Consider the following 20,093-nt stretch of genomic DNA (forward strand, 5'->3'; position numbering starts at 1 on the left):
TCAATGGATACATGGACGGATAGATGGTTAAAGGAATGGATAGATGGCAGGACCAATGGGTTGTGAGTGGATGGAAGGATGGATGAAAAGATGGTCGTAGGGATGGAAGGATGGTAGAATGAATGAGTGAGTGAATAGATGGATAGATGGATGGATGGTGGGTGGAGGGGTTGTACGATAGTTTGGACCTGATGTGTTCCCCCCAAGGCCCATATGTTAAAGGCTTATTTATCAGTCAGTGGCACTCTTGAGAGGTAGTGGAATGTTTAGGAGGTGATTCTAGCATCTAGGAGGAGGCTGGATTTCTGGAAGGCATGCCCTTGAAGGGGATATGGAGATGCTGGCTCCTTCTTCTCCTTCTCCTTCTCCTTCTCTCTCTGCTTCCTGGACTCCATAAGGTGACCAGAGTGCCATGCACTTCCATCATGATGTACTATGTCACCACAAGCCCAAAGTAATGGGGCCAAGTGTCCATGGTCTGAAGACTCTGAAACCATGAACTAAAATAAAACTTTGTTCCCTTAAGTTGATTACCTCAGATATCTGTCACAGAAAGCTGACTAACACAGGTGGATAAATTGAGGGGTGGTTGATAGCACCACTTAGATGTGAGCTATGTCTGCCCTGTAGCACTTTCTACCTCTGAATGTCCTGATAGGAACTCCTGAGCTGTGATCCCTAACCTTTCTTTTGGTGTCACTAGATTCTGAAATGCCCTCTACCCTTCCTGAATCCCTTGGCTCCAAGAGTCAATTATTTATTTTTTCCCTTCCCAAATCATACATTTCATTCCCCAGACATGGTTTCTCAGCTGTATCAGTTCCCTGCCTACCATCCATCTCCTCCTTTGGACTACTTTGGGTCCAACTTTGGGTTCCTTGGATCAGGGGCTCATGAAGGAACGCAGAGGCAGCTGTATGATTTCCATGTTGCACTTTATTGTTTCAGGCCCTTCTACAGGACCCATTCTACACCCCTATCCTGAAGAAAAATCTCGATAAGCGTTGCCATGTTTCCTCAGAACAGGTTGGGGACGATATAGTCAGTGTGGATGCCATCAATCAGCCCTTTCCCATTGTTGTGGACAAACCAGCACGCGACCTTCATGCCAACACTGGCGTCCTTTCTGTAGTCTTTCTGGGAGCCCCTGGGAGAAAAGAGAGAGGTGCATAGGTAGGCAAGATGGCAGCGGCATGGGCCTAAGATTGGAAAAAGGTGTGAATTTAGAAATTATTTGTAGGTATGTGGGTGCATGCAGGTATGTGTAGGTGGGGTGAGGGATTGAACCGAGGATCTCACACATGCCAGGCAGGTGCTCTACCACTGAGTCAAGAATTTGGAAATTCTAAGAGTCTGTAATTTTTTGGTCAAGAATGAGGTCACATGATTATTCTTTCTAGAGAGCAGAGATTGGGCTTTTCCTTGATTGGGAGGGGCCTAAAGAGAGTCAAGACCTCCAAGTTCTCTAAGGGTCCTCCATAGAGAACAAGAGCCCACCAGGTAAATACACCTGCACAGAGAGCACTCTTTCTTCCTGTCTTGTTGCTGGGCAGGATGAGGGGGCCCAAGGTGTCTCCTTACCTTGTGACAGTCAACTGATGGTTCTTCACCACCATTGTGGCATCTGGCTTTGTGGGATCGGAGCCTGGGTGGATGTCAGACACTTTAAAGTCAAAGGGGTGGAAGAATTGTCCTGGAAATGAAAACATTCACCCTGTCAGTCCCTGGCCAAGACCATGGGGTAATGTGGCCTCTGGCCTTTCAGGGTGGATGCAGAAGCTGAACAGCTGAATTGAGGGATCGTGGGCTGGGTCCAGCATAACCAGGACGGCCTTGTGCATGCATTTCCCATGCTGCCACGTGAGTAGCCTGCCGTCTGAACACTCCATACCTAGTAGCCCATGAGTCTGTGCTGACATCCGGTGACTGTCCACCACGTAGAAGCCTAGAAAGTCGTAGTGACCTGGAAGTTTCTTCCACACCTGGTGCAGGACAACCACAAATGTGACCCCGTCACCAAAGGAGATCACCATGTTCTTCTTCCTGTTGATTGTCACGGATATCCTAGAGAGAAGAAGAGGTGGCTGTGGGGCCCTTGACCACAACACAGGTCATCTGAATCAAGGACATCTCAGCAAGGACTTCAGAGCACATGGCGACTGAGAGCACAGACTCCAGGCACTGCTTCAGGAGTACTGGAAAGAGGGTGCCTCAGCCTGCCCTCTACACCCTCCACAGAGGGCAGCGTGACTCCTCCTTAAGCAGGAGAGAGGGCCACCCTGGGATCCAGAGGCCTGGGGCTCAGCTCAGCCACGGACTTCCTGTGTGACTTTGGGTAGGTTGCACCCCATCTCTGAGTCTCAGTGGGAGTAGCATTCCTGCCCTGCCCACCAGGCTCTGAGGGATCTAAAGACATAGAAAAGTCTAAGGGACTTGAAAATTAACAGCTTCAGACAGAGAAGATGCAAGTGGCAGTAGATGCTATTGCTTTATTTTTATTTATTAAATTAAATTAATTAATTTATCTGATACTAGAGATTGAACTCAAGGACACCTAACCACTGAGCCACATCCTCAGCCCTTTTTTTAAAACAATACATATTTTATTTAGATACAGGGTCTTGCTAAGTTGCTTAGGGCCTTGCTAATTTGGCTGAGGCTGGCTTTGAACTCATGATCCTCATACCTCAGCCTCCCAAGCCACTGGGATTACAGGTACATGCCACTGTGCCCGGCTTATTTTTATTTTTTTTGAGACAGAGTCTCACTATGCTACTAAGGCTGGTCTTGAACTCCTGGGCTCAAGGGGTCCTCTTCCCTCAGCCTCCTAAGTAGCTGGGAATATCGATGTGTACCACCAGCTCAGTTTTCATCTAATGATTTCATCCAACCAGCCTGTCCCTCACACAGTTCTACAAACTGTCCAGCTGCTAATTTTGCCTCTGATATGGGCCCCAGGAGTTGGTTGGGGGGCACTGTGGTTACCTTCCCCTAGGGACTGAACTCCAAGGCCACCAGTCTCTCTGAAGACCTCTGGATATTTGACCCTTAGAGTCCTAGCTGGAGGACCTTACCTATCCTGTGTGACCGTGACTGTGTCTAGCCAGCTGAAAGTGCTTGGCTCGTCCCCATTCCACAGAGTGATCTTCTCTGTCGTCACCTCCATTCGGAAGTCCATCTGAGTGTTGGTAATGCCCAGTTTCCCAAAGAAAGTCTTTCTGTTGTTGGCGGCTGTGCTGTCTCTCTTGTCGCCAATGATCTGCCCATTAACAGTGAGACCTGCCAGAGGGATAGGGATAGGGAAGGGAGAGAGACCAGCGAGGCCCTCTGAGTCCAGACTGGCCTTTAGGGATGTGCCTTCCCCTTCAACGAGACCTGCTGAAGGGTGGCAGGGCAGAGCCCCAAGGAAAAACCAGGACATCAGAGCCCAGCCCTGTCTGCTCCTGGACACTTCAGATCTAGGTTGTGCTGGGACACTGGGGTATGCCTCTTGCCTGGGCCTGGGAATGTTCTTCAGAGGAAAAAAAAAAAAGTGTTCTCCAGAGTCAGGCAGGGTCCTGCCCCAGCACCAGGCTACTGGTTACCTCTAGCCCTCCGTCTCCTAGCGCCAGGGACTTAGTCTGGCTCTCAGTCCTCCCTCCCCCACTTCCACTCCCAGAGTTCTCAGCATATGAAGATGGATATGCTACTGGGGCAGAGGAAAGAGACCTGGTTCCTGAGTCCTCCTTGAAGCAGACCAGGGACCCCCACCAAAAAGATCTTTGCCATAATTAAGTTTCTCCTCTTGTCAGAAAGATCTTTACAAAGGGTGTCAACAGGATATCAGCAAAAACTTCTGCAGAGGGCATGTGGTTTGTAGCTTTCTCCTTTTTGTAAATGCCAGTTTTGCAGGAAAAAATTTTATAAAACCTCTATCTAGTGGCTAGCCTAAGAATATGAGACAATGAGTATGACCCCTGAGTATAAATCTAAAAAAAATTCCAGATTTAGGGTCCAGAGATTTTTAAGCACGAGCCCCCTCTGGACCACTGTAGCATAAAATGAATCTGCTTCCTGAAAATTCCTCAAGTGTCCAGCCTCATCTTTCCTCCATCATCCTGATGGCTCCAGACCCTCCCAGGAAGCACCCTGGCCTGCAGCCCCCACCTGTGACTGGGTCCTGGATGAGGCGCAGCACCGTGCCTGGGTCTTCATCAATGTTGAAGCAGAGGGCGTCATTCTTTTCTGGGACTTGGATGATGAAGTGAGGGTCTCCATCGACTGAGGGCACATTAGAGAAGGGTCTGGCTCCCAGGGCCTCTCACTGTACCAGGGGCCTCCCGTGGCCTCCTGGCCCCAGTGGGCTGGACTTCCAGGTAGGCAGGAATGCTGTACCCAAGACCCTGAGCATTGTCCCAGGAGGACCCAGGGAACTCACCATAGTAGTAGGGGTTTTGAGGAGGCTGGGAGCCAACTGTGGAGCACAGGCAGGACAGAGTAAGTGAGCAGCCCTGGGGAGGGCCAGGAATACTCTCATTCTTTCCCCTACCCTGCCACCCTCCAATCCCTGCAGGACATCTGGTCATCTGCCTGTCTTAACTGACTCAGGAAAGATCACAAACAGGAATGGGGCAGCAGAGATGGCTACAGCAGGCAGCAAATACTCACCCAGGTAGGCCCTGGAGGGGGTCACGGATCTGGCTAAAAAGAAGACAAAAGGCAGTCATGAGCAGAGTCTAGGGGTTCACTTCTGCTCAGCCATGTGCCTGATGTCTGTCTTGGGGTTACTTGTCCCTAGTGGGGTCCTGACACAGGCACATAGAAAAATAGGCATGTGACCCTAAAGTTGAGGCTTTATAAGTGAGCACACGTCCAGGGAACTCCTTTACAGGGCTGGAGGTGACAGAGATGTCATTTGAATGCTAGGAGCATCGCATTTTTATGTGGCTAAAATGCAAACCATCAAGTCACCAGCTTTTCTCTCCTGAGTAATACTCAGAGCAGACATCTGTCCCTAGCCTTGGACTTTCCAAGCCTTAGTTGGGGTAGGTTGAAGCCCACAGACAGTTGTCTGTTGCTCCTTGGTAGTAAAACACCTGCCTCTCTCAGGTACACACATGCATGCATATACACACAAATGCACACATGAACATTTTATCCCAGTGACTATGTATGACAGGGCTGCTCTCAGGGAAAAGTGGTGGCCCGTCCTAACATGATCCTTATTGATACAGGGGGACAGGCTGGCAGGTTTGGAAGATGTCCTCCCTGGAGGTGATGGGCTGGTGTGGGGTAAGTTTCCATTTTTATGGTGAGACAGGTGCAGAGTTATTTCTAGCAATTTCCAGCGTGGGTACTGGGCCCAAGCTGCCCAGGCCAAAGTCCTAGATCAGCTACCTACTGAATCCTTGAGCAAATAGACTTAACCTCTCGGCCTCTTTCCTCACTATGAAATGTGACATTATGATTCCCTTGGAGGGCTGCTGGGGAATGGAGTAGGAGTGCCTGATGTGCTACATTGCTAATTTTTGCAGATTACAGAATACTCTCATGCTGATTATCTCTTTTTGGGCAGGGAAAGCCACCCTAAGCCACTGATGGGAAGCCCGAGGCTCAGAGGGGAACAGAGCTTGGTCCATGATCACTCATGAGTTCGCAATAATGAGCCGGACCTGAGCCCAGATGTGCTGAGCCTCCCCAGTCTCCAGGCTGGATGTCCCCACTGGCTTGGAATGACATCTCGGGCTCTGCCTCCTCCCCCACTCAAAATGCCCACCCAGCTGCTGGAGGAAGCTTACCTTCTGCATCACAAGGTTCAGCCAGGAAGGAAGAGGAAAAGATGTGTTAGAAGCCATAGACTACTGGTCAGGTCCAGTGCCACCAATGAGAGCGGCCTGAGCAGGAGCCAGAGCTTGCCGTCAGGCTGACAGCAAGCTTTGTCCCCAGAGTGTCCCCTAGAACCAAGACTCCTGGAAGACAGGGGCTTGGCCTGCCCCAGCCCAACTATTTGCCAACTTTGTTTCTCAATGCCAAGCCCCCTGTCCTGCAACCAGCTGCAATGGGCATTGGGGACCCCTGTTGAGTGTGGTCTGGGGTCTGGTTGAGGAGGCTTGGTCCTAGACTCTAGTTCTCAAGGCCTCTTTTTTCTCACAATCCCCAGATGCATAGTAACCTGCTCCAGGCCAACTCTCAGACTGGAAGTGCTTCTTCTTGTCTAACTGAGCCCTAAGTCCCTTCTTTGAAATAACGCATAGACCATGTTCTTCTTGACTCACATCCCTTGAGAGACTTAGAGGTTCCTACTTACCCCACACTCCATTGTCCCTGTTACCTGCTTTAACTGCTTCTCTCTCTCTCTCTCTCTCTCTCTCTCTCTCTCTCTCTCTCATGTGTGTGTGTGTGTGTATACATACATATTCATATTTTTCATATTTTTGTTTTGAGACATGGCCTCACCAGGTTGCCAAGCTGGCCTTGAACTTGTGATCCTCTTGCCTCAGCCTCCCAAGTGGCTAGGGTTACCAGTGTACACCACCATGCCTGGCTGACTGCTTCACTCTTGCCACACCACCTTTCTGACCCCTTGACCAGTTTCCCTTCTGGTGCACCCAGACCTGCCCCTCTTCAGGAAGTCCAGTCTCCCTGGACTGGCCAACTCCTCCTCTGAATTCCTAGGGCCCAGGGTCCTAGAGGGCAGCCTCTGAGTTCTGGCCTCTTCTCTCTGTGCCCACCTTCCCCGGGCTTGTCAGCGATGGCTGTCTGGTCCTCATTGTCCTCAGGCTTGGTCACCACCATGGAGGTCAGTGGAGTCACAAAGTGGTACTTGAGGGATAGGTCCAGGGCCTGGGCTGTGAGGTTCTCCTTCTCCTCCCCTTGGGCGTTCTTTCTGTGAAGTGGGGGCCACACAGTTCAGCCAGAGAACAGCTCTTGCCTGCCTTCCCCTGCACCAACTCCCATAACCAGACCAGGATTGGATACCCACCCCACAATTGGTGCCCAGAGAGGAGCCCACTGGGGCTCAAAAGAGACCGATTCACCAGCCCCCTGGAGCATGTGGACAAATGCTGTTTCCTCTCTGGCCCTCAGTTTCCCCACTTATAAAATATAAGGAGCTATGACAATCCCACATGACAGTGTCCATGTGCCAAGCACTTAGAATGGGCCAGACCCCATCTGAATGGATGTTGATATTGCCCTCTTGAGTGGGCCCGGCTCTGCCCTCTGGGCACTAGAGCCTGGAACCTAGGCTTAGGTTTTGTTTAATTTTGTTTTGTTTTGTTTTTGTTTATACCAGGGATTGAACCCAGGGGCACTTAACCTCTGAGCCACATCCCCAGCCCTTTTTAATATTTTATTTAGAGACAGGGTCTTGCTGAGTTGCTTAGGGCCTTGCTGAGTTGCTGAGGCTGGCTTTGAACTTTCAATCCTCCTGCCTCAGCCTCCCAAGCTCCTGTGATTACAGGCTGCACCACCGCCCCTGGCTCGGCCTTCAGTTTTGTTCACTGTCACTGGGTCATGCTGGAAGCAGGGAGCCAGGTACAAAGGCTGTTCCCACCCTCCAGGCCCTGCCAGGTTGCTGGCCTCAGCAGAGCTTGCTTGCTTGAACCTCAGGATGAAAGATGAACATTTCCTTGACTGTGCCAAGAAGAGGGCAAAGTAGCAGGGACAGGTTTGCTTCCTCAGTGCGAGGCACAGGGGCAGGCCCAGGTAGGTACTGAGGAGTGCCAGGTACCCAAGGTGAGGCCTGGTTATGTGAAGGGTGGGCCAAGGTCACCTTTTCTCCAGTAGCTGCTCAATGGTGAGGTAGGCCCAGAGCCGCTCAAGGTAGTTCCCAAAAATATAGTCTTGTTCCTTCAGGGCCTCCTCCATCTCCTTCACATCCACCTCCTCTGTGAAGGTCAGGTCGTTGAAGGCCTGGGTTGGGGTGAGAGGAGGTGAGGGTTTTGAGGTCTGGGGTCCATCAATGATAGCACTTCTTGGCCCCAGGTCCCCACTTACCCCTTGACCCTTCACATCTGCCTTGAAGCTGTTTATGTTCTCATCCGCCAAGCGCCCGGCCACCACTATCTCAGAGCCATCATAGAAGTGCTGATAACTGTTCTGGGTGAGGTCCAGGATTGCATTCTGGGGGTACTCCATCTCTACTTCTGTCAACAGCGGGTTAGCCACCTCATCGTAGAAGCCCTGGAGTCCAGATCAGAGAGCTGGTCATCTCAGGCCCCCAGGGGCTGGCTGTCACCCATGCCATGACATGGCATCTAGCCCCCTGGGGCTGAGTCAGTCCTGCCTCCTCGTTTTCATTTCTGTGTGGCCTTGGTTGGGCCCTTCAGTATATGGGAGCCCTCCCTCCACTCCCCCGTGGAGATTAGAAGAATAGAAGGTAGGGACAGAGTTCTTGGCATATGGAAAGTATTCAAGAAATGAGCTGGGCATGGTGTCACACGCCTGTAATCCTAGCAGCTTGGGAGGCTGAGGCAAAAGGATTGTGAATTCAAAGCCAGCCTTGGCAATTTGGTGAGGCCCTAAGCAACTAACTCAGTGAGACCCTGTCTCTAAATAAAATATAAAAAAGGGCTGGGGATGTAGCTCAGTGATTAAATGTTCCTGAGTTCAATCTCCAGTACCCTAGTACCAAAAAAAAAAAAAGAAAAAAGAAAGTATTCAAGAAACGTTTGTTGGGATGAAAGCCAGGAATAAAGTAAGGGTAGAAAGGCTGTCTAGCTAGGAGAGGCTATGTGAGCCTGACAGATGGGAGGGAGGCACCGGGTGCACATGCAGAGCTAGAGATGCCAGCGGAGATGACCAGGTTCAGCAAATAAAGAGAAAGAAATACAGCATCCAACTCACAGTGAAATTTGAAAGTCAAATTTAAAAAAATTTTTTAAAATAAGTATGCCTTTTAGGGGTTGAATTGGGTACTGCATTCCCCAAATTCACAACCCTCAGTTCTTCAGAATGTGACCATATTTGGAGGTAGACTCTTTATACACATAATCCAGTGAGGTCATCTGAGTGGGCTCTAATCCAATATGACTCGTGTCTTTATAAAAAGGGGGAATGGAATACAGATCCACATGAGGGCCCAGGGAGAAGATGACCACTGACAAGCCAGGAAGGGTGGCCTAGAGCAGATCCCTCCCGCCCAGTCCTGGGAGGGGAACCAGCCCACCACCACCACCTTGATCTTGGACTCGAAGCCTCCAGAGCTGTAAGATGAGGAGTTTCTGTTTGTTGAGCTTCCTCATCGGTGGCCACGTACTTTGTAGGGCTGCCCCAATAAACTAACATCATGTCCTATGCAATATTGGGGCATTTATGTGTATCAAAACTCTTCATTACATATCAGAAATTTATATTGATCCTGTATTTGATCTGTCATCCTGTAGAAGGAGCAGGTCTGTTTTGTATAGCATGAGGATAAAAGCAGAACAATTATTGATGGGTAAGAGGCAACTAGAGGTATATTTCAAGCCAAGAGGAAGCTCTTTATATATATATATTTAAATACATATAATATATACATTATGTGTGTGTGTGTGTGTGTGTGTGTGTGTATATATATATATATATATATATATATATTAGTTGTAGATGGACACAATGCCTTTATTTTTATTTATTTATTTATTTATTTTTGTGTGGTGCTGAGGAATCAACCCAGTGCCTCACATGTGCAAGACAAGCGCTCCACCCCCTTGAGCCACAACCCCAGCCCCAGGAAGTTCTTTCTGATACCTGAAATTGGCCCCCAGAAGAGCAGCTAAGGAAGTAATGAGCCCTCATTCCTGGAGGTGTGAGAGACAAGACGTACCTGCAACTGCAGGTCAGCATCCGAGTCTTCATAAATGCGTCGGGCAAACCCGTGGTTCTCCAGGCCCATGGTCTCCAGGAAATTAAAATTCAGATTGTTGCCAAAGCCCAGGTTATACAGGGGGAACTTGCCCTTGATGGCATTGCGCACGTTCTCCTGGATCCTTTCAGGTCTGCTCTCACCTGCAGGGAGGGGTGTTCACATTCCAGCCAGCACCCAGGGGACCTTCTGCACCAGCTCTGACTGGAGAGGTCTGATACCCACACTTGCAGAGCTGGTGGAGTAACGGCCATGATCCATGGCCAGAACAGATGTTGGGAAACCCTCGTAGAGGGAGGCAGGGTCCTGCTCATGAAGGGCCTCCCAGTCTGTGGAGGACCCTGAGAAGAGCTGACAGAGGTCATACACTGAGCCAGCTTCAGAGCCATGAGGGTAACCAGGCACTCACCCTGGCTCAGAGCCACCCGAGCCCCTCACCAGCATTGGCATCCCCGTCTGTCAACATGATGACGATGGAGGTGCTCCTCTCAGGGACCAGGTTTTCCTCCCGGGCCTTGTTCAGCATATGGATGCCTCTCAGCAGCCCATCGTTGAGGTTGGTCACTGTGACACAGACAGAGAGCACTGTGGGAGAGTGTTCTCAGGGTGCCAGGGTGAGAGGATGCCAGGACAGAAGGCCCTGCTCAAGTGCCAAGAATCCCACCTGCCCATACATGGAGGTACTCAATAACACCTTCTGAATCAATCAGTGTGTGAATGAACAAATGACTTAGGTTTTTTTGTTTGTTTGGTACTGGGGATTGCACCCAGGAGCACTTAACCACTGAGCCACATCCCCAGCCCCTTTTTTGTATTTTATTTAGAGACAAGGTCTCACTGAGTTGCTTAAGGCCTCACTAAATCACTGAGGCTGGTTATAAACTTGTGATCCTCCTGCCTCAGCCTCCCTAGCCACTGGGCACTGGGATTACAGGTGTGCTCCGTCACACCTGGCAAAAACTTATGCTTTCACATGGGAATAAAAGGGCTGACAGAAGGATAGAAGCATATGGTGATTGCAAAGTCAGTTTGCAAAACAATCAAATGAACTCCTTGCCCCTCTCACCAGGAAGAGAGGGGAGCAGTAGAGATATCATTTATGATTTTCCACAGGCAACAGGACCAAGAAAAAGGGTGCTTTGTGACCTCCTCTTGCTGGGACTTGTAGAACAACAGGATCATGGGTTTTGAGACAGAAAAAAAAATGATTTTCCCTTGACCATGCCCACGGACCATCTATCCCACCTCTGCCCCATACAAAGCTGCAGACACTCTGCCCCAAGGCAGGAAGGAAATGCTATTCAGCAAAGAGAGGAGTAACTTTATTCTCCCCTCTGCTCTTACTTCCATCATCTCTAATGTTTCTTACGAAGGTCCTGGCCTCTTGGAGGTTCTCTGGAGTGGCTTGGACTAATTGGTCTTTCCACGTGGTCACACCTCCACTGAACAGGATGAAATTCAGGTAGTCAGTCTCCTTCACATCATCCAAGATTTTGAGAAGGGCATCCCTTGTCTGGGGAAGAGAGAGACAAATAGACAAGAAATGGGTGAGGTCTCTTCCTACCCAAATGGTAGCAAAAGCCCTGCTGTCCTCACCAGGGAGCATTGACAGAGGCTCCCTCCAAAAGTGGGCAGAGGCTTTGAACCTTCTTATATCCTGTCCACTTCCTCCTCTTTCACCAGAAATACTAGCATTTTCCACTTTCAAAAATAATCTCTCTCTCCCCACAATTCCCCACCCCACACTCTGCCCCTAGCGCTGCGGAGCAGACCTGTTGTATTTTCCGACCCGCCATGGAGCCGCTGACGTCAATCACAAAGACCACATTCTTAGGCACCACTGGGAGACCTTGAGGTGCAAAGAAATGCACAAAGTAGCCATTGACAACCTGGAAAAGGGAGAGAGAGGCAGAGGCTTAGTAACAGCACATCAGCTTCTCTTACAGGGAGAAGATATTTGCCATCCAGGGAGGATGTGTCCCTGGATCATCAGCTGTCTCATGGAAGGTAGAGAAACAGCCTGGGGCTGAAGATGGAGAGAGAGATGGTACTAGATGCAGCCATCTCTCTCTCCCTGCCATCATGGTGAGCCAGCCAACCCAAGGGAGCCTTCGGCACATACCTGCACATTGGCCGGAGACTCTCTGTTCACATCATAGGTGATGGTGAAGTCCCCGTTGAGGAGGGAATCCGAACAGGTTGGGCATGAGCGCTGTTGGTCTAAGCTGGGCTTGAAGGACACATGACCCTGAGGAACAGAGATGGAGCCAGAGTCATGCTTGCTCAGCTTGGCCAGAGCTGCCCACTGGTAAATAGCCCAGTAGAGCCATCACAGGGAAGAGCCCTGAGGTCCCAGTGGATACAGCTGCTCACCATCCTCTGCCTCTTTGAATATCTCCCTCCTTCTGGGAGATCAGGGCCTCCTAGGAAGGCACCTATCTTTCTCATTTGACTTTTTATATTACTTTGGAATGGGCACCCCATATCCCTAAGCTCAGCCTACCTTGAAACTCAGCACCCAGAGCCACTTAGGGAAGAGAGTTTTGCACTATGTAGGGGAACTTCACATTGGGTGGTTTTGCATGTTGCAAGAGGAAGGGGAGAGAAAAGGGAGGAGAATGGGAGTGGAGGTGCCTTCCACCACCAGGGCAGGCTTGCTGCCTTGAGGAAGCCCGCAGCTGTCTGAGTGTGAGCTCCTAGCAACTCACCCTGGCCGTCCTAAATGACTGAGGTTGGTTGCTTATATAAATATTTATTTATTCATTTTAGTAGTGAGGATTGAACCCAGGGATGCTTTACCACTAAGCCACATCCCCAGTCTTTTTTTTTTTTTTTAATTTTGAAGCAGGGTCTCACTAAGTTGCTTAGAGCCTTGTTAAGTTGCTGAGGCTGGCCTTGAACTCATGATCTTCCGGCCTTTAACTCGTGAGTTGCTGGGATCACAGGCATGTGCCACTGCAACTAGCCAAACATTTATTTATTCACTTCTCACTGTCAATAATGTCCCTAAAATAGCTGTGGATCTTGGGGACCAAGAACGAGGTTCTCATTAATCTTTCACCCATTGATGTGGAGTCGGCAGATCTAGCTTCAGCCTCCTTATCTATAAAACAGGGACAGTAACGCCTACCCTGTCCACTTTCCAAAGTAGAGTAGGGCTGGACTTTATAAACGGTTCCTCTCTCTGCTAGTCCCCAGAGTAGCTGAGACTCCAATTCCTTTGGAAGGTAATTTCCAAACAGCTTCTGACCTCCAGCAGGCTCACCCCTGACCCAGGTGGCCAAGGAGGAAGCTTGATGGCCACTCCCAACCCCAACACACGCTAGCATAATCAAGCTCTGGGCTGCAGGCCTGTCCTGCTGGGACCAGCATTCCTGTCCCCTGTCCTCTAGGTCTGAGAGGCATCTATACCACCTTTTTTCCTGAGAAGGACTTGGTCAGGGCGCTGCCCAGGAGGTCATTGGTGATGAATGAGGCCTCAGCATCCAGTGTGCTGATGCCCTGGGGCTCGAAGATGTGTGCCTCGATCTGAAACGGCCAAAGTAAAAAGACGTCACTCAGTGATAGTGCAGAGAGGCTGGACTATGGGGCAAGGGAGAGGATAATGAGATGAGTCTATGATGGTGCAGGGACCCTCCAGGGCAGTACTGAGGGCCAAGCCTTGTGTCCCCCACTTGGAATGTGACCATAGGGGTTTGTGGCAGGAACTCTGACCCATGAATGTTTCTACCATCTGTCATGTGGGTCCTCAAGTTCCACCACTAATGTATTTCCTTTGGCGTTTAGATTTGATGCAGGTAAAATGCACTTGTCCCCAGTTGCAAGCATTGCAGAGGCACCCTGTGGTGTCCCTGAGAGTCCAGCTCAGCCTTTTCCCCGTGGCCCAGATGCTGTGGTTGAGGCATTTTAATGCTCTATAGCCAAATGGTGGGCCAGAGCTGTTTTCTTCTTTTTCTCTCTTTGTTCTTTTTAGATATACATGACAGTACAGTGTATTTTGACATAGTCTACATACATGGAGTATAACTTATTCTAATTAGGATCCCATTCTTGTGGTTATACAGGATGTGGAGTTTCACTGGTCCTTTATTCACATATGATGAACATAGAAAAGTCATGTCCCATTCATTCCACTGTCTTTCCTATTCCCATCCCCTTCCCTTCCCTTCATTCCCCTTTGTCTAATCCAGTGACCCTCTATTCTCCCCACCCCCTTATTGTGAGTCAGCATCCACATATTAGAGAGAAGATTTGGCCTTTGATTTTGGGGGATGGGCTTATTCACTTAACATGAGCGTCTCCAGTTCCAGCTTTTGCCTTCTTAACCCTGCCCTGAGCTCTGCCCTGTGGGCCCTTCCCTGTTTTCCCCTGAAGTTCCATCAGGAGCTGCAGAAGCGGTTGATTACCTCAAAGTGTTTGATCAGTTGCTTGGGCTGGACCTTAAGGAACATCTCGTATTTGCCCTGGTGCCTCTTCAGCAGCTCCTCGTAGGTCAGCTCAAAGGTGACATTGCTGCCTGCAGCCACATTGACTGAGACTGTGAATTTCTCCAGCTTCCTCCCGGAGGCCCTGGATGGGGTGAGAGACAATGCTTACCTCAAAGGCTGCATGAGCCCATCCTTCCTTGGCTGTGGGTTCAAGTCTCAGCCTTTAGTTAGGGAGTCCCTTAACCATTCTGAGCCTCAATTATCTCAACTTCAAAATGAAACATTATGGGCACTTTTTTTTTTTTTAAGCACCAGGGATCGAACCCAGGGGCACTTAATCACTGAGCTACATCCCCAGCCTTTTAAAAAAAAATTATTTTTTACCCCAGCCCTTTTTCTGATATTTTTATTTAAAGACAGGGTCTTGCTAAGTTGCTTAGGGCCTTGCTAAGTTGCTGAGGCTGGCTTTGAACCTGTGATCCTCCTGCCTCAGCCCGAGTCACTGGGATTATAGGAGTGTGCCACTGTGCCCAACATGAGCACATTTTACTATAACAATAATAATAGGTGCTGTCTGTATTTCTGAAGGTCTTTTCTGTCTAGAGGTCTCCCCAAAGCCTGGACATCCACACCTACTTGACCAAGCCAGCTGTCTTGCCCTGGGACACGGCCTTTTCATACTGTTTCTTAGCAACCTCCTTCTCCTTGACGTTCCCAGGGTAGGTGACACCATCAATGGTCCTGCAGAGACAGAGAGTATGGGGGAGGAGATGTCACCCTGGGCTAGAACCCCCTGTGGAGCTCAGAGCCAGCAGCCATGGTGGCACCCACAAGGTGAAGTTGGTGATGAAGGCCGTCTTGGGCAGCTCCACATCAAAGGAAACTTCCTTGGCCTTGTCTGCATTGTTGACTGCTTTCGTGGTGACGACATTGTGAGCAAAGCGGGAGGTCACCTTGCAGCTGATCTGGGTGCTGTAGACCTCGATGCCATCTGCAGCCTGTGGAAGGGGTGGGCAGAGATCAGAGGGTGGTGACCTGCCAGACCATGGCTCTGGGGAAGCAGGTCTTTAACCTGACTACTTCCCTTCCAAATGCTCCTTTGCCGATTGAGTCCCTTGCCTGGTAAGCAGCCCCTCGATCTTCCCAGTCACTCACATTGGAAGACTGGGCAGTGTTCCTGGTCCCTGCATTCAGCTGACCACCATGGTGCTGCCCCTCCTCTGCTCATCCTGAGCCCCAGCCACACCAGGGCTCTGTTCTTGTTCCCACCCAGGGCTCTGTCCTAGCTTCTAGATCTTTCTACATGTCTTTCTCACTTCACTCTCCCTCCTACCATCCCCAGCCCCCAGGTCACATCCTATGTTCTTTGGTACTTCCTTCCCATGCCAAGGGGAGTTCCCAGACACCCTCTTTCCAGCAGGGGTGATAGGCCAAAAAAGATGTCTGGGGTAAACAGAATATAAATATGCTTTGGGAAGGGGCATTGTGTGATCCCAGCCCAGCACACGAAGCAGGTGTGGGAGGAAGGGATGACTGATGGGACTCTCTTGAGCTGCCTCCTGCAAGGTTAGAGAGCTGTGGTTCTGCGGGTGCCCCACCCAGGACACACACCCAGAGTGCCCTTTCTCTTGCATCACATGGGGCTCTGCCAGAGTAGGGGGCCATGTGCTGTTTGCTAGCTGTGTGGGAGCTGCTACTATGACGTATACCTTCAGCAGTTGGGCAACCAGATCCAGCCCGCCCTGCCCCACCTGGCCCCTGCCCTGGTGAAAGTCCTCACCCCTCCTGGGAGGCTCCGTTTCTGCAAAAAAAAAAAAAAAAAGACAAAGACAAACAAGTCAAGCCAAGGGCAAGGCCACTGTGGCTTGGGTGCAGAGATAAGCGCTGCCCACTACACACATCCTTCCAGACACAGGACCCTCCCATGCCATATGTCAGAGTAGGACAGACTCTGAATAAATGGTGGACACTGAGAGGAACAGTTCTCTAGGTCACCCAAGGAGCAGATCAAAGAGGAGACCCAGAACTCTCCCCATGCCCCATAAATCCCAATCTGTCCTCCCTCTCATTCTGTTTTTCCCTGGCTTCCAGGACTCTTAGGTCTCTTTCCGGAACATCCCACACCCACCACAGCCCACAGGGCTCAGCTCAACATTTTATAGAGACTTCTGCACCTTTCTAAGGTGGACATTCAGTGAGCAAGAAGTTCATGGTGTATCACCCACTTGACACATGGGGAATCCAAGGCCCAGGAAGTTTTAAGAATCTTGCTCAGGGTTGGCCAGCAGGCTAGCATAAGCCCTGGCTGGAGCCTGGTCTCCCCAAGGTCCGGCACTGTTCCAGCAGTTCAGACCAGCCCTCTGCCCCCTTTTCATTATGCCCAGAAGACATGCCCAGAGCGGGGCTTTCAACTCATTTGATTCCCAAGGTCCTGGTGGTAAAGAGAGGGCAGACTCACCCCCAGCAGCCGGAGGGGGCTTCTTGAGAAGCCAGAGGCTGCCTCGCTGAAGAGCAGAGCCAGGACAAGGCAGAGCCACCAGGTAGACGCCATTGCTGAGCAGGCAGGCCTGGCCCGCCCTCCTTATATTAGCCAGTCTGGTGTTTTCCGAGCAGGGTCAGTGACCTGCAGCTTGGGACTGGAGCAGAGAAGGCCGGAAGCTTCTCTGGGAAATGGTGTGGGCGGATGTGTCTGTATGAAGAGGGCCCCATGGGCATTGACAGGGTTGGGACTTCACTCCTGACAGGCCAGGGACATGGAGGCCCCCAGAAAAGCAGAAATCGTGTTGACAAACAGGCCCTGGGCCTTCACCCATGGGGGTGATGGGAGACAGGGTGTGGAATTCCATTGAGAGCAAAAGGCATCTATCTCAGCATCGCAGCCCCTTGTCCTCACCACTTGCAGGAACTCTGGTCTGATGCCTGGATCATAGCCCTGCTCTTCGCAAGGCAGCAGGGGCATAAAACCAGACCATCACCTTTAAGCTCAGACCTCTGTGGCTGAACCCCTTGCTCATTATCCTATTGTGATTCTCAAGGTGTTAGGTAGGAGCTAGCAATGAGCAGTGAAATGCAGGCAAGGTCACGTGTTCATTAAATGACTTAGGGTCTGCTTTTAATTACTTCCAAAGTAGACGAGAAAGCAAAGGATGGTAGTTAATTTGGAGAAAATAAACAGAAGCAAGGGAGCTAGTTGAAAATCACATCAAGAGAATAGGATGAATGGGACTAACTCTTGACAGGGCCCCCTGAGGTTGGTGTGAAGTTAGGAATTATGGCTATAAGTGTCTCCAATTGTCTGGGAAGGAGGATTCCTTTAGTAGCACAGGGACACTAAGATAACTTCTGACCAGCTACTGACCCCAGTGCCTGCATTAACGTGGGATTGACTTGTGGATGAAGCCCCCCTGAATAGGATGACCACCATGACAGTTCCACTTAAGGTCAAATTAAGTGGAACCAATTAAGGTCAAAATCTCTACCACCCAATGTGAAGGAGGAGTTGAACACCTGATTGGCAAAGAGTGCAAAAGGTGGCAAAAGTGCTAAATGTTCTCCTGGTAAACATCAAACAGTAATAAATTTGGGGACAGCATTGTCTCCTTTGTCATTCTCTGCTTGGAGACGGCCCACCCTCTCTCTTGAGAGTGCTCTCTTCTTGAGCCTCACTTGGCTTTTACTTTCACCTGTAATAAAGTTCTCTTGCATGGATTTTGGTGGCTGACTTTTAAATTTTCTTTTGTGGGAACACAAGAACTGAGGTCTGGAGTCTCAGCTCCCTGCTTTCCTGCAGCAAGGACACCAGGAAAAGAGCAAATCCCAAGTCCTGTGGCCCAGTTCTCCCTGGGATTTGTCTCTAACTTGCTTTTCTCAACTTACTCTTCTTCCACTGGAATGCCCTCTCTTTCGCTGCATATGGCATCCCTCATCTTCCTGCCAGCCTCAGGACTTCTCCTTCAGGAACCTTCCTCCCTCTTCTCCTAATGGGCTAAAGGACAGCCATGTTCCAAGCTCCAAGCTCCTTGAAGGCCCACCTTGTATTATGGCGAGGTTTATGTGCTCAGGTCTGACGATCTCTCTGGACCCATGTTATCATGATCCACTTGGCGTTCCCAGGGTGTGGGGAGCCATTCTGACACGTGATTGGGTGACTTCCGTTAAGGGCCTGAGGCACTCTGGCTGTGTCGGAGTTATCCCGACCCTTTCCTGATGAGAGAGCCCATCCGTGTGGGGGTGTGCGTAACCACTGACCCTGGAGACCCAATCACTGACCCTGACCTTGGAGTGCAGCCCCCCCCTCAACCTTCATTGGATGGAATTCTCCCCTGAATCTCTTGTTTCCCCCAAATAAAAGGCTGATCCCCGGCGTGTTCGCTCTCTCTCTCTCCTGCTAGCCCAGAGTAATCCTCGCTGCCCTGCTGGGCGGCTTGAGGCGGGGACCAGGGAGGCCGTCTCGGACCTAGCAATATAAAATAAGGTACTGTCTGTGTGTTTTATTTTGATCTCTTCTAACTAACTTAATGCCAGAACCTCATTAATGAAACCACTGCGCAGGCCGCGTGGTAGACCAGGGCTCAGCCAGAGAGACTGGATTTCCCTTGGCCTCTTGGGGAGTCATTCCTCCAAAGGCCACCAGTGAGGCTGGGGCTCTGGCATCCAGGACAATGGGAGCTTCAGAGGCAGAACTTGGATTCTCCCCATGGGGGCTGGGACCTCCTGAGCCACATCAGGGCCATGCTGGTCCCCAGTCCCTTAGGGGCAGCTGCCCCAAGTCCAGCATCCTCATGGCTTCTCTGAGTGAAGCTGACCCCATGACTCTCCCCCTTGGCCCATTGCTGAGTGGAATAGACAGGGACACTTGGGCAGAGGACAGCTAACTTATGGATGTTCCCATGGCCTTGGCCAAAAGTTCTGGGACTGACTGTGAGATGTACAGAGACAGTTGGTTGCTGGGAGCAAGGAAGAAGGCAGGAAGCAGAAATTATGTGGCAGGGGATGACACAAGGAGGCCATAGACTAATGACTGGAAGTGGCAGGAGCCATGGAACAATGACAAAGAGTTGGCAAGTCAGCAAAATGATGGTAGAGTGACAGATGCAGCTGCTGAGCGGTTACTGTTCATGCTGAGGCCTGGCTGGGCAGTGCCTGCTCTCCTCCGGTCTCCTAAATCTTGATGCTGACCCCCACTGGCAGTGGGCATCAAGTGCAGGCTGGGAGCCCAAACCCAGCTGGCAATCAACACCTGGAGATGCAGAGGAGATCCCAAGAGCTGCAATTAAACCTTCTGTTTGTGTGGTCATTTTTAGCAGCTGTGGTCACAGATCACTGTGGGGCGGGATTGGGGCAGGACTGTTGTCTTGCTCACATTACCCAATGGTTCCTTCTCAATGGCTCCACAGCTGATCACAGAGTTACTCTTAGCCTCCCTTATCTAAACTACTGGAGTTTTAAGAGAGGGACAATTCAAAATAGGGATTCTGCGGTTGTTTAAGAGGCCCTGAGGAACCTGGCCTGGTGGTGCACATGTGTAATCCCAGGCACTCAGGAGGCCAAGGCAGGAGAATCTTAAATTCAAGGCTGTCCTCAGCAACTTAGTGAGATACTATCTCAAAAACATGAAGAAAGCTGGGGATGTGGCTCAGTGATACAGCAGCCCTGGGTTCATCCTCAGTACAAAAAAAAAAAAAAAAAAAAAAAAAGAAAAGAAAAGAAAGAAAGAAAGAAAGAGAGGCCCTAAGGAATGACAGGGGTCTTGGAGGGAACCAGAGCCATCATGCAAAATTTAGGATTATACAGATTCTAAGAGCTCTTTAGGCTCACCCCATCTTCATTCTACAGGA

The 20,093-nt window shown here is 50.3% G+C and overlaps 1 protein-coding gene across 1 annotated transcript; it reads right to left on the reverse strand.

Annotated features, from left to right (window-relative positions):
• Positions 1 to 953: 953 nt before the first annotated feature.
• Positions 954 to 16,827, reverse strand: ITIH3 (inter-alpha-trypsin inhibitor heavy chain 3). Its single transcript, XM_081286514.1, has 21 exons — positions 16,715 to 16,827; positions 16,037 to 16,057; positions 15,088 to 15,254; positions 14,893 to 14,997; positions 14,236 to 14,398; positions 13,244 to 13,357; positions 11,952 to 12,077; positions 11,602 to 11,718; positions 11,174 to 11,342; positions 10,268 to 10,393; positions 9,791 to 9,972; positions 7,978 to 8,163; positions 7,754 to 7,893; positions 6,711 to 6,865; positions 4,648 to 4,680; positions 4,418 to 4,453; positions 4,147 to 4,260; positions 3,075 to 3,279; positions 1,892 to 2,064; positions 1,582 to 1,693; positions 954 to 1,147 (listed from the first exon to the last, which is right to left on the reverse strand). The coding sequence occupies exons 1-21, from the start codon at positions 16,805 to 16,807 to the stop codon at positions 1,018 to 1,020; spliced, it is 2,667 nt and encodes an 888-aa protein (XP_081142640.1). The 5' UTR covers positions 16,808 to 16,827; the 3' UTR covers positions 954 to 1,017.
• Positions 16,828 to 20,093: the final 3,266 nt, after the last annotated feature.

This window comes from Spermophilus citellus (assembly GCF_964194105.1).
Source record: "Spermophilus citellus genome assembly, chromosome: 3".
Lineage (NCBI taxonomy): Eukaryota > Metazoa > Chordata > Mammalia > Rodentia > Sciuridae > Spermophilus > Spermophilus citellus.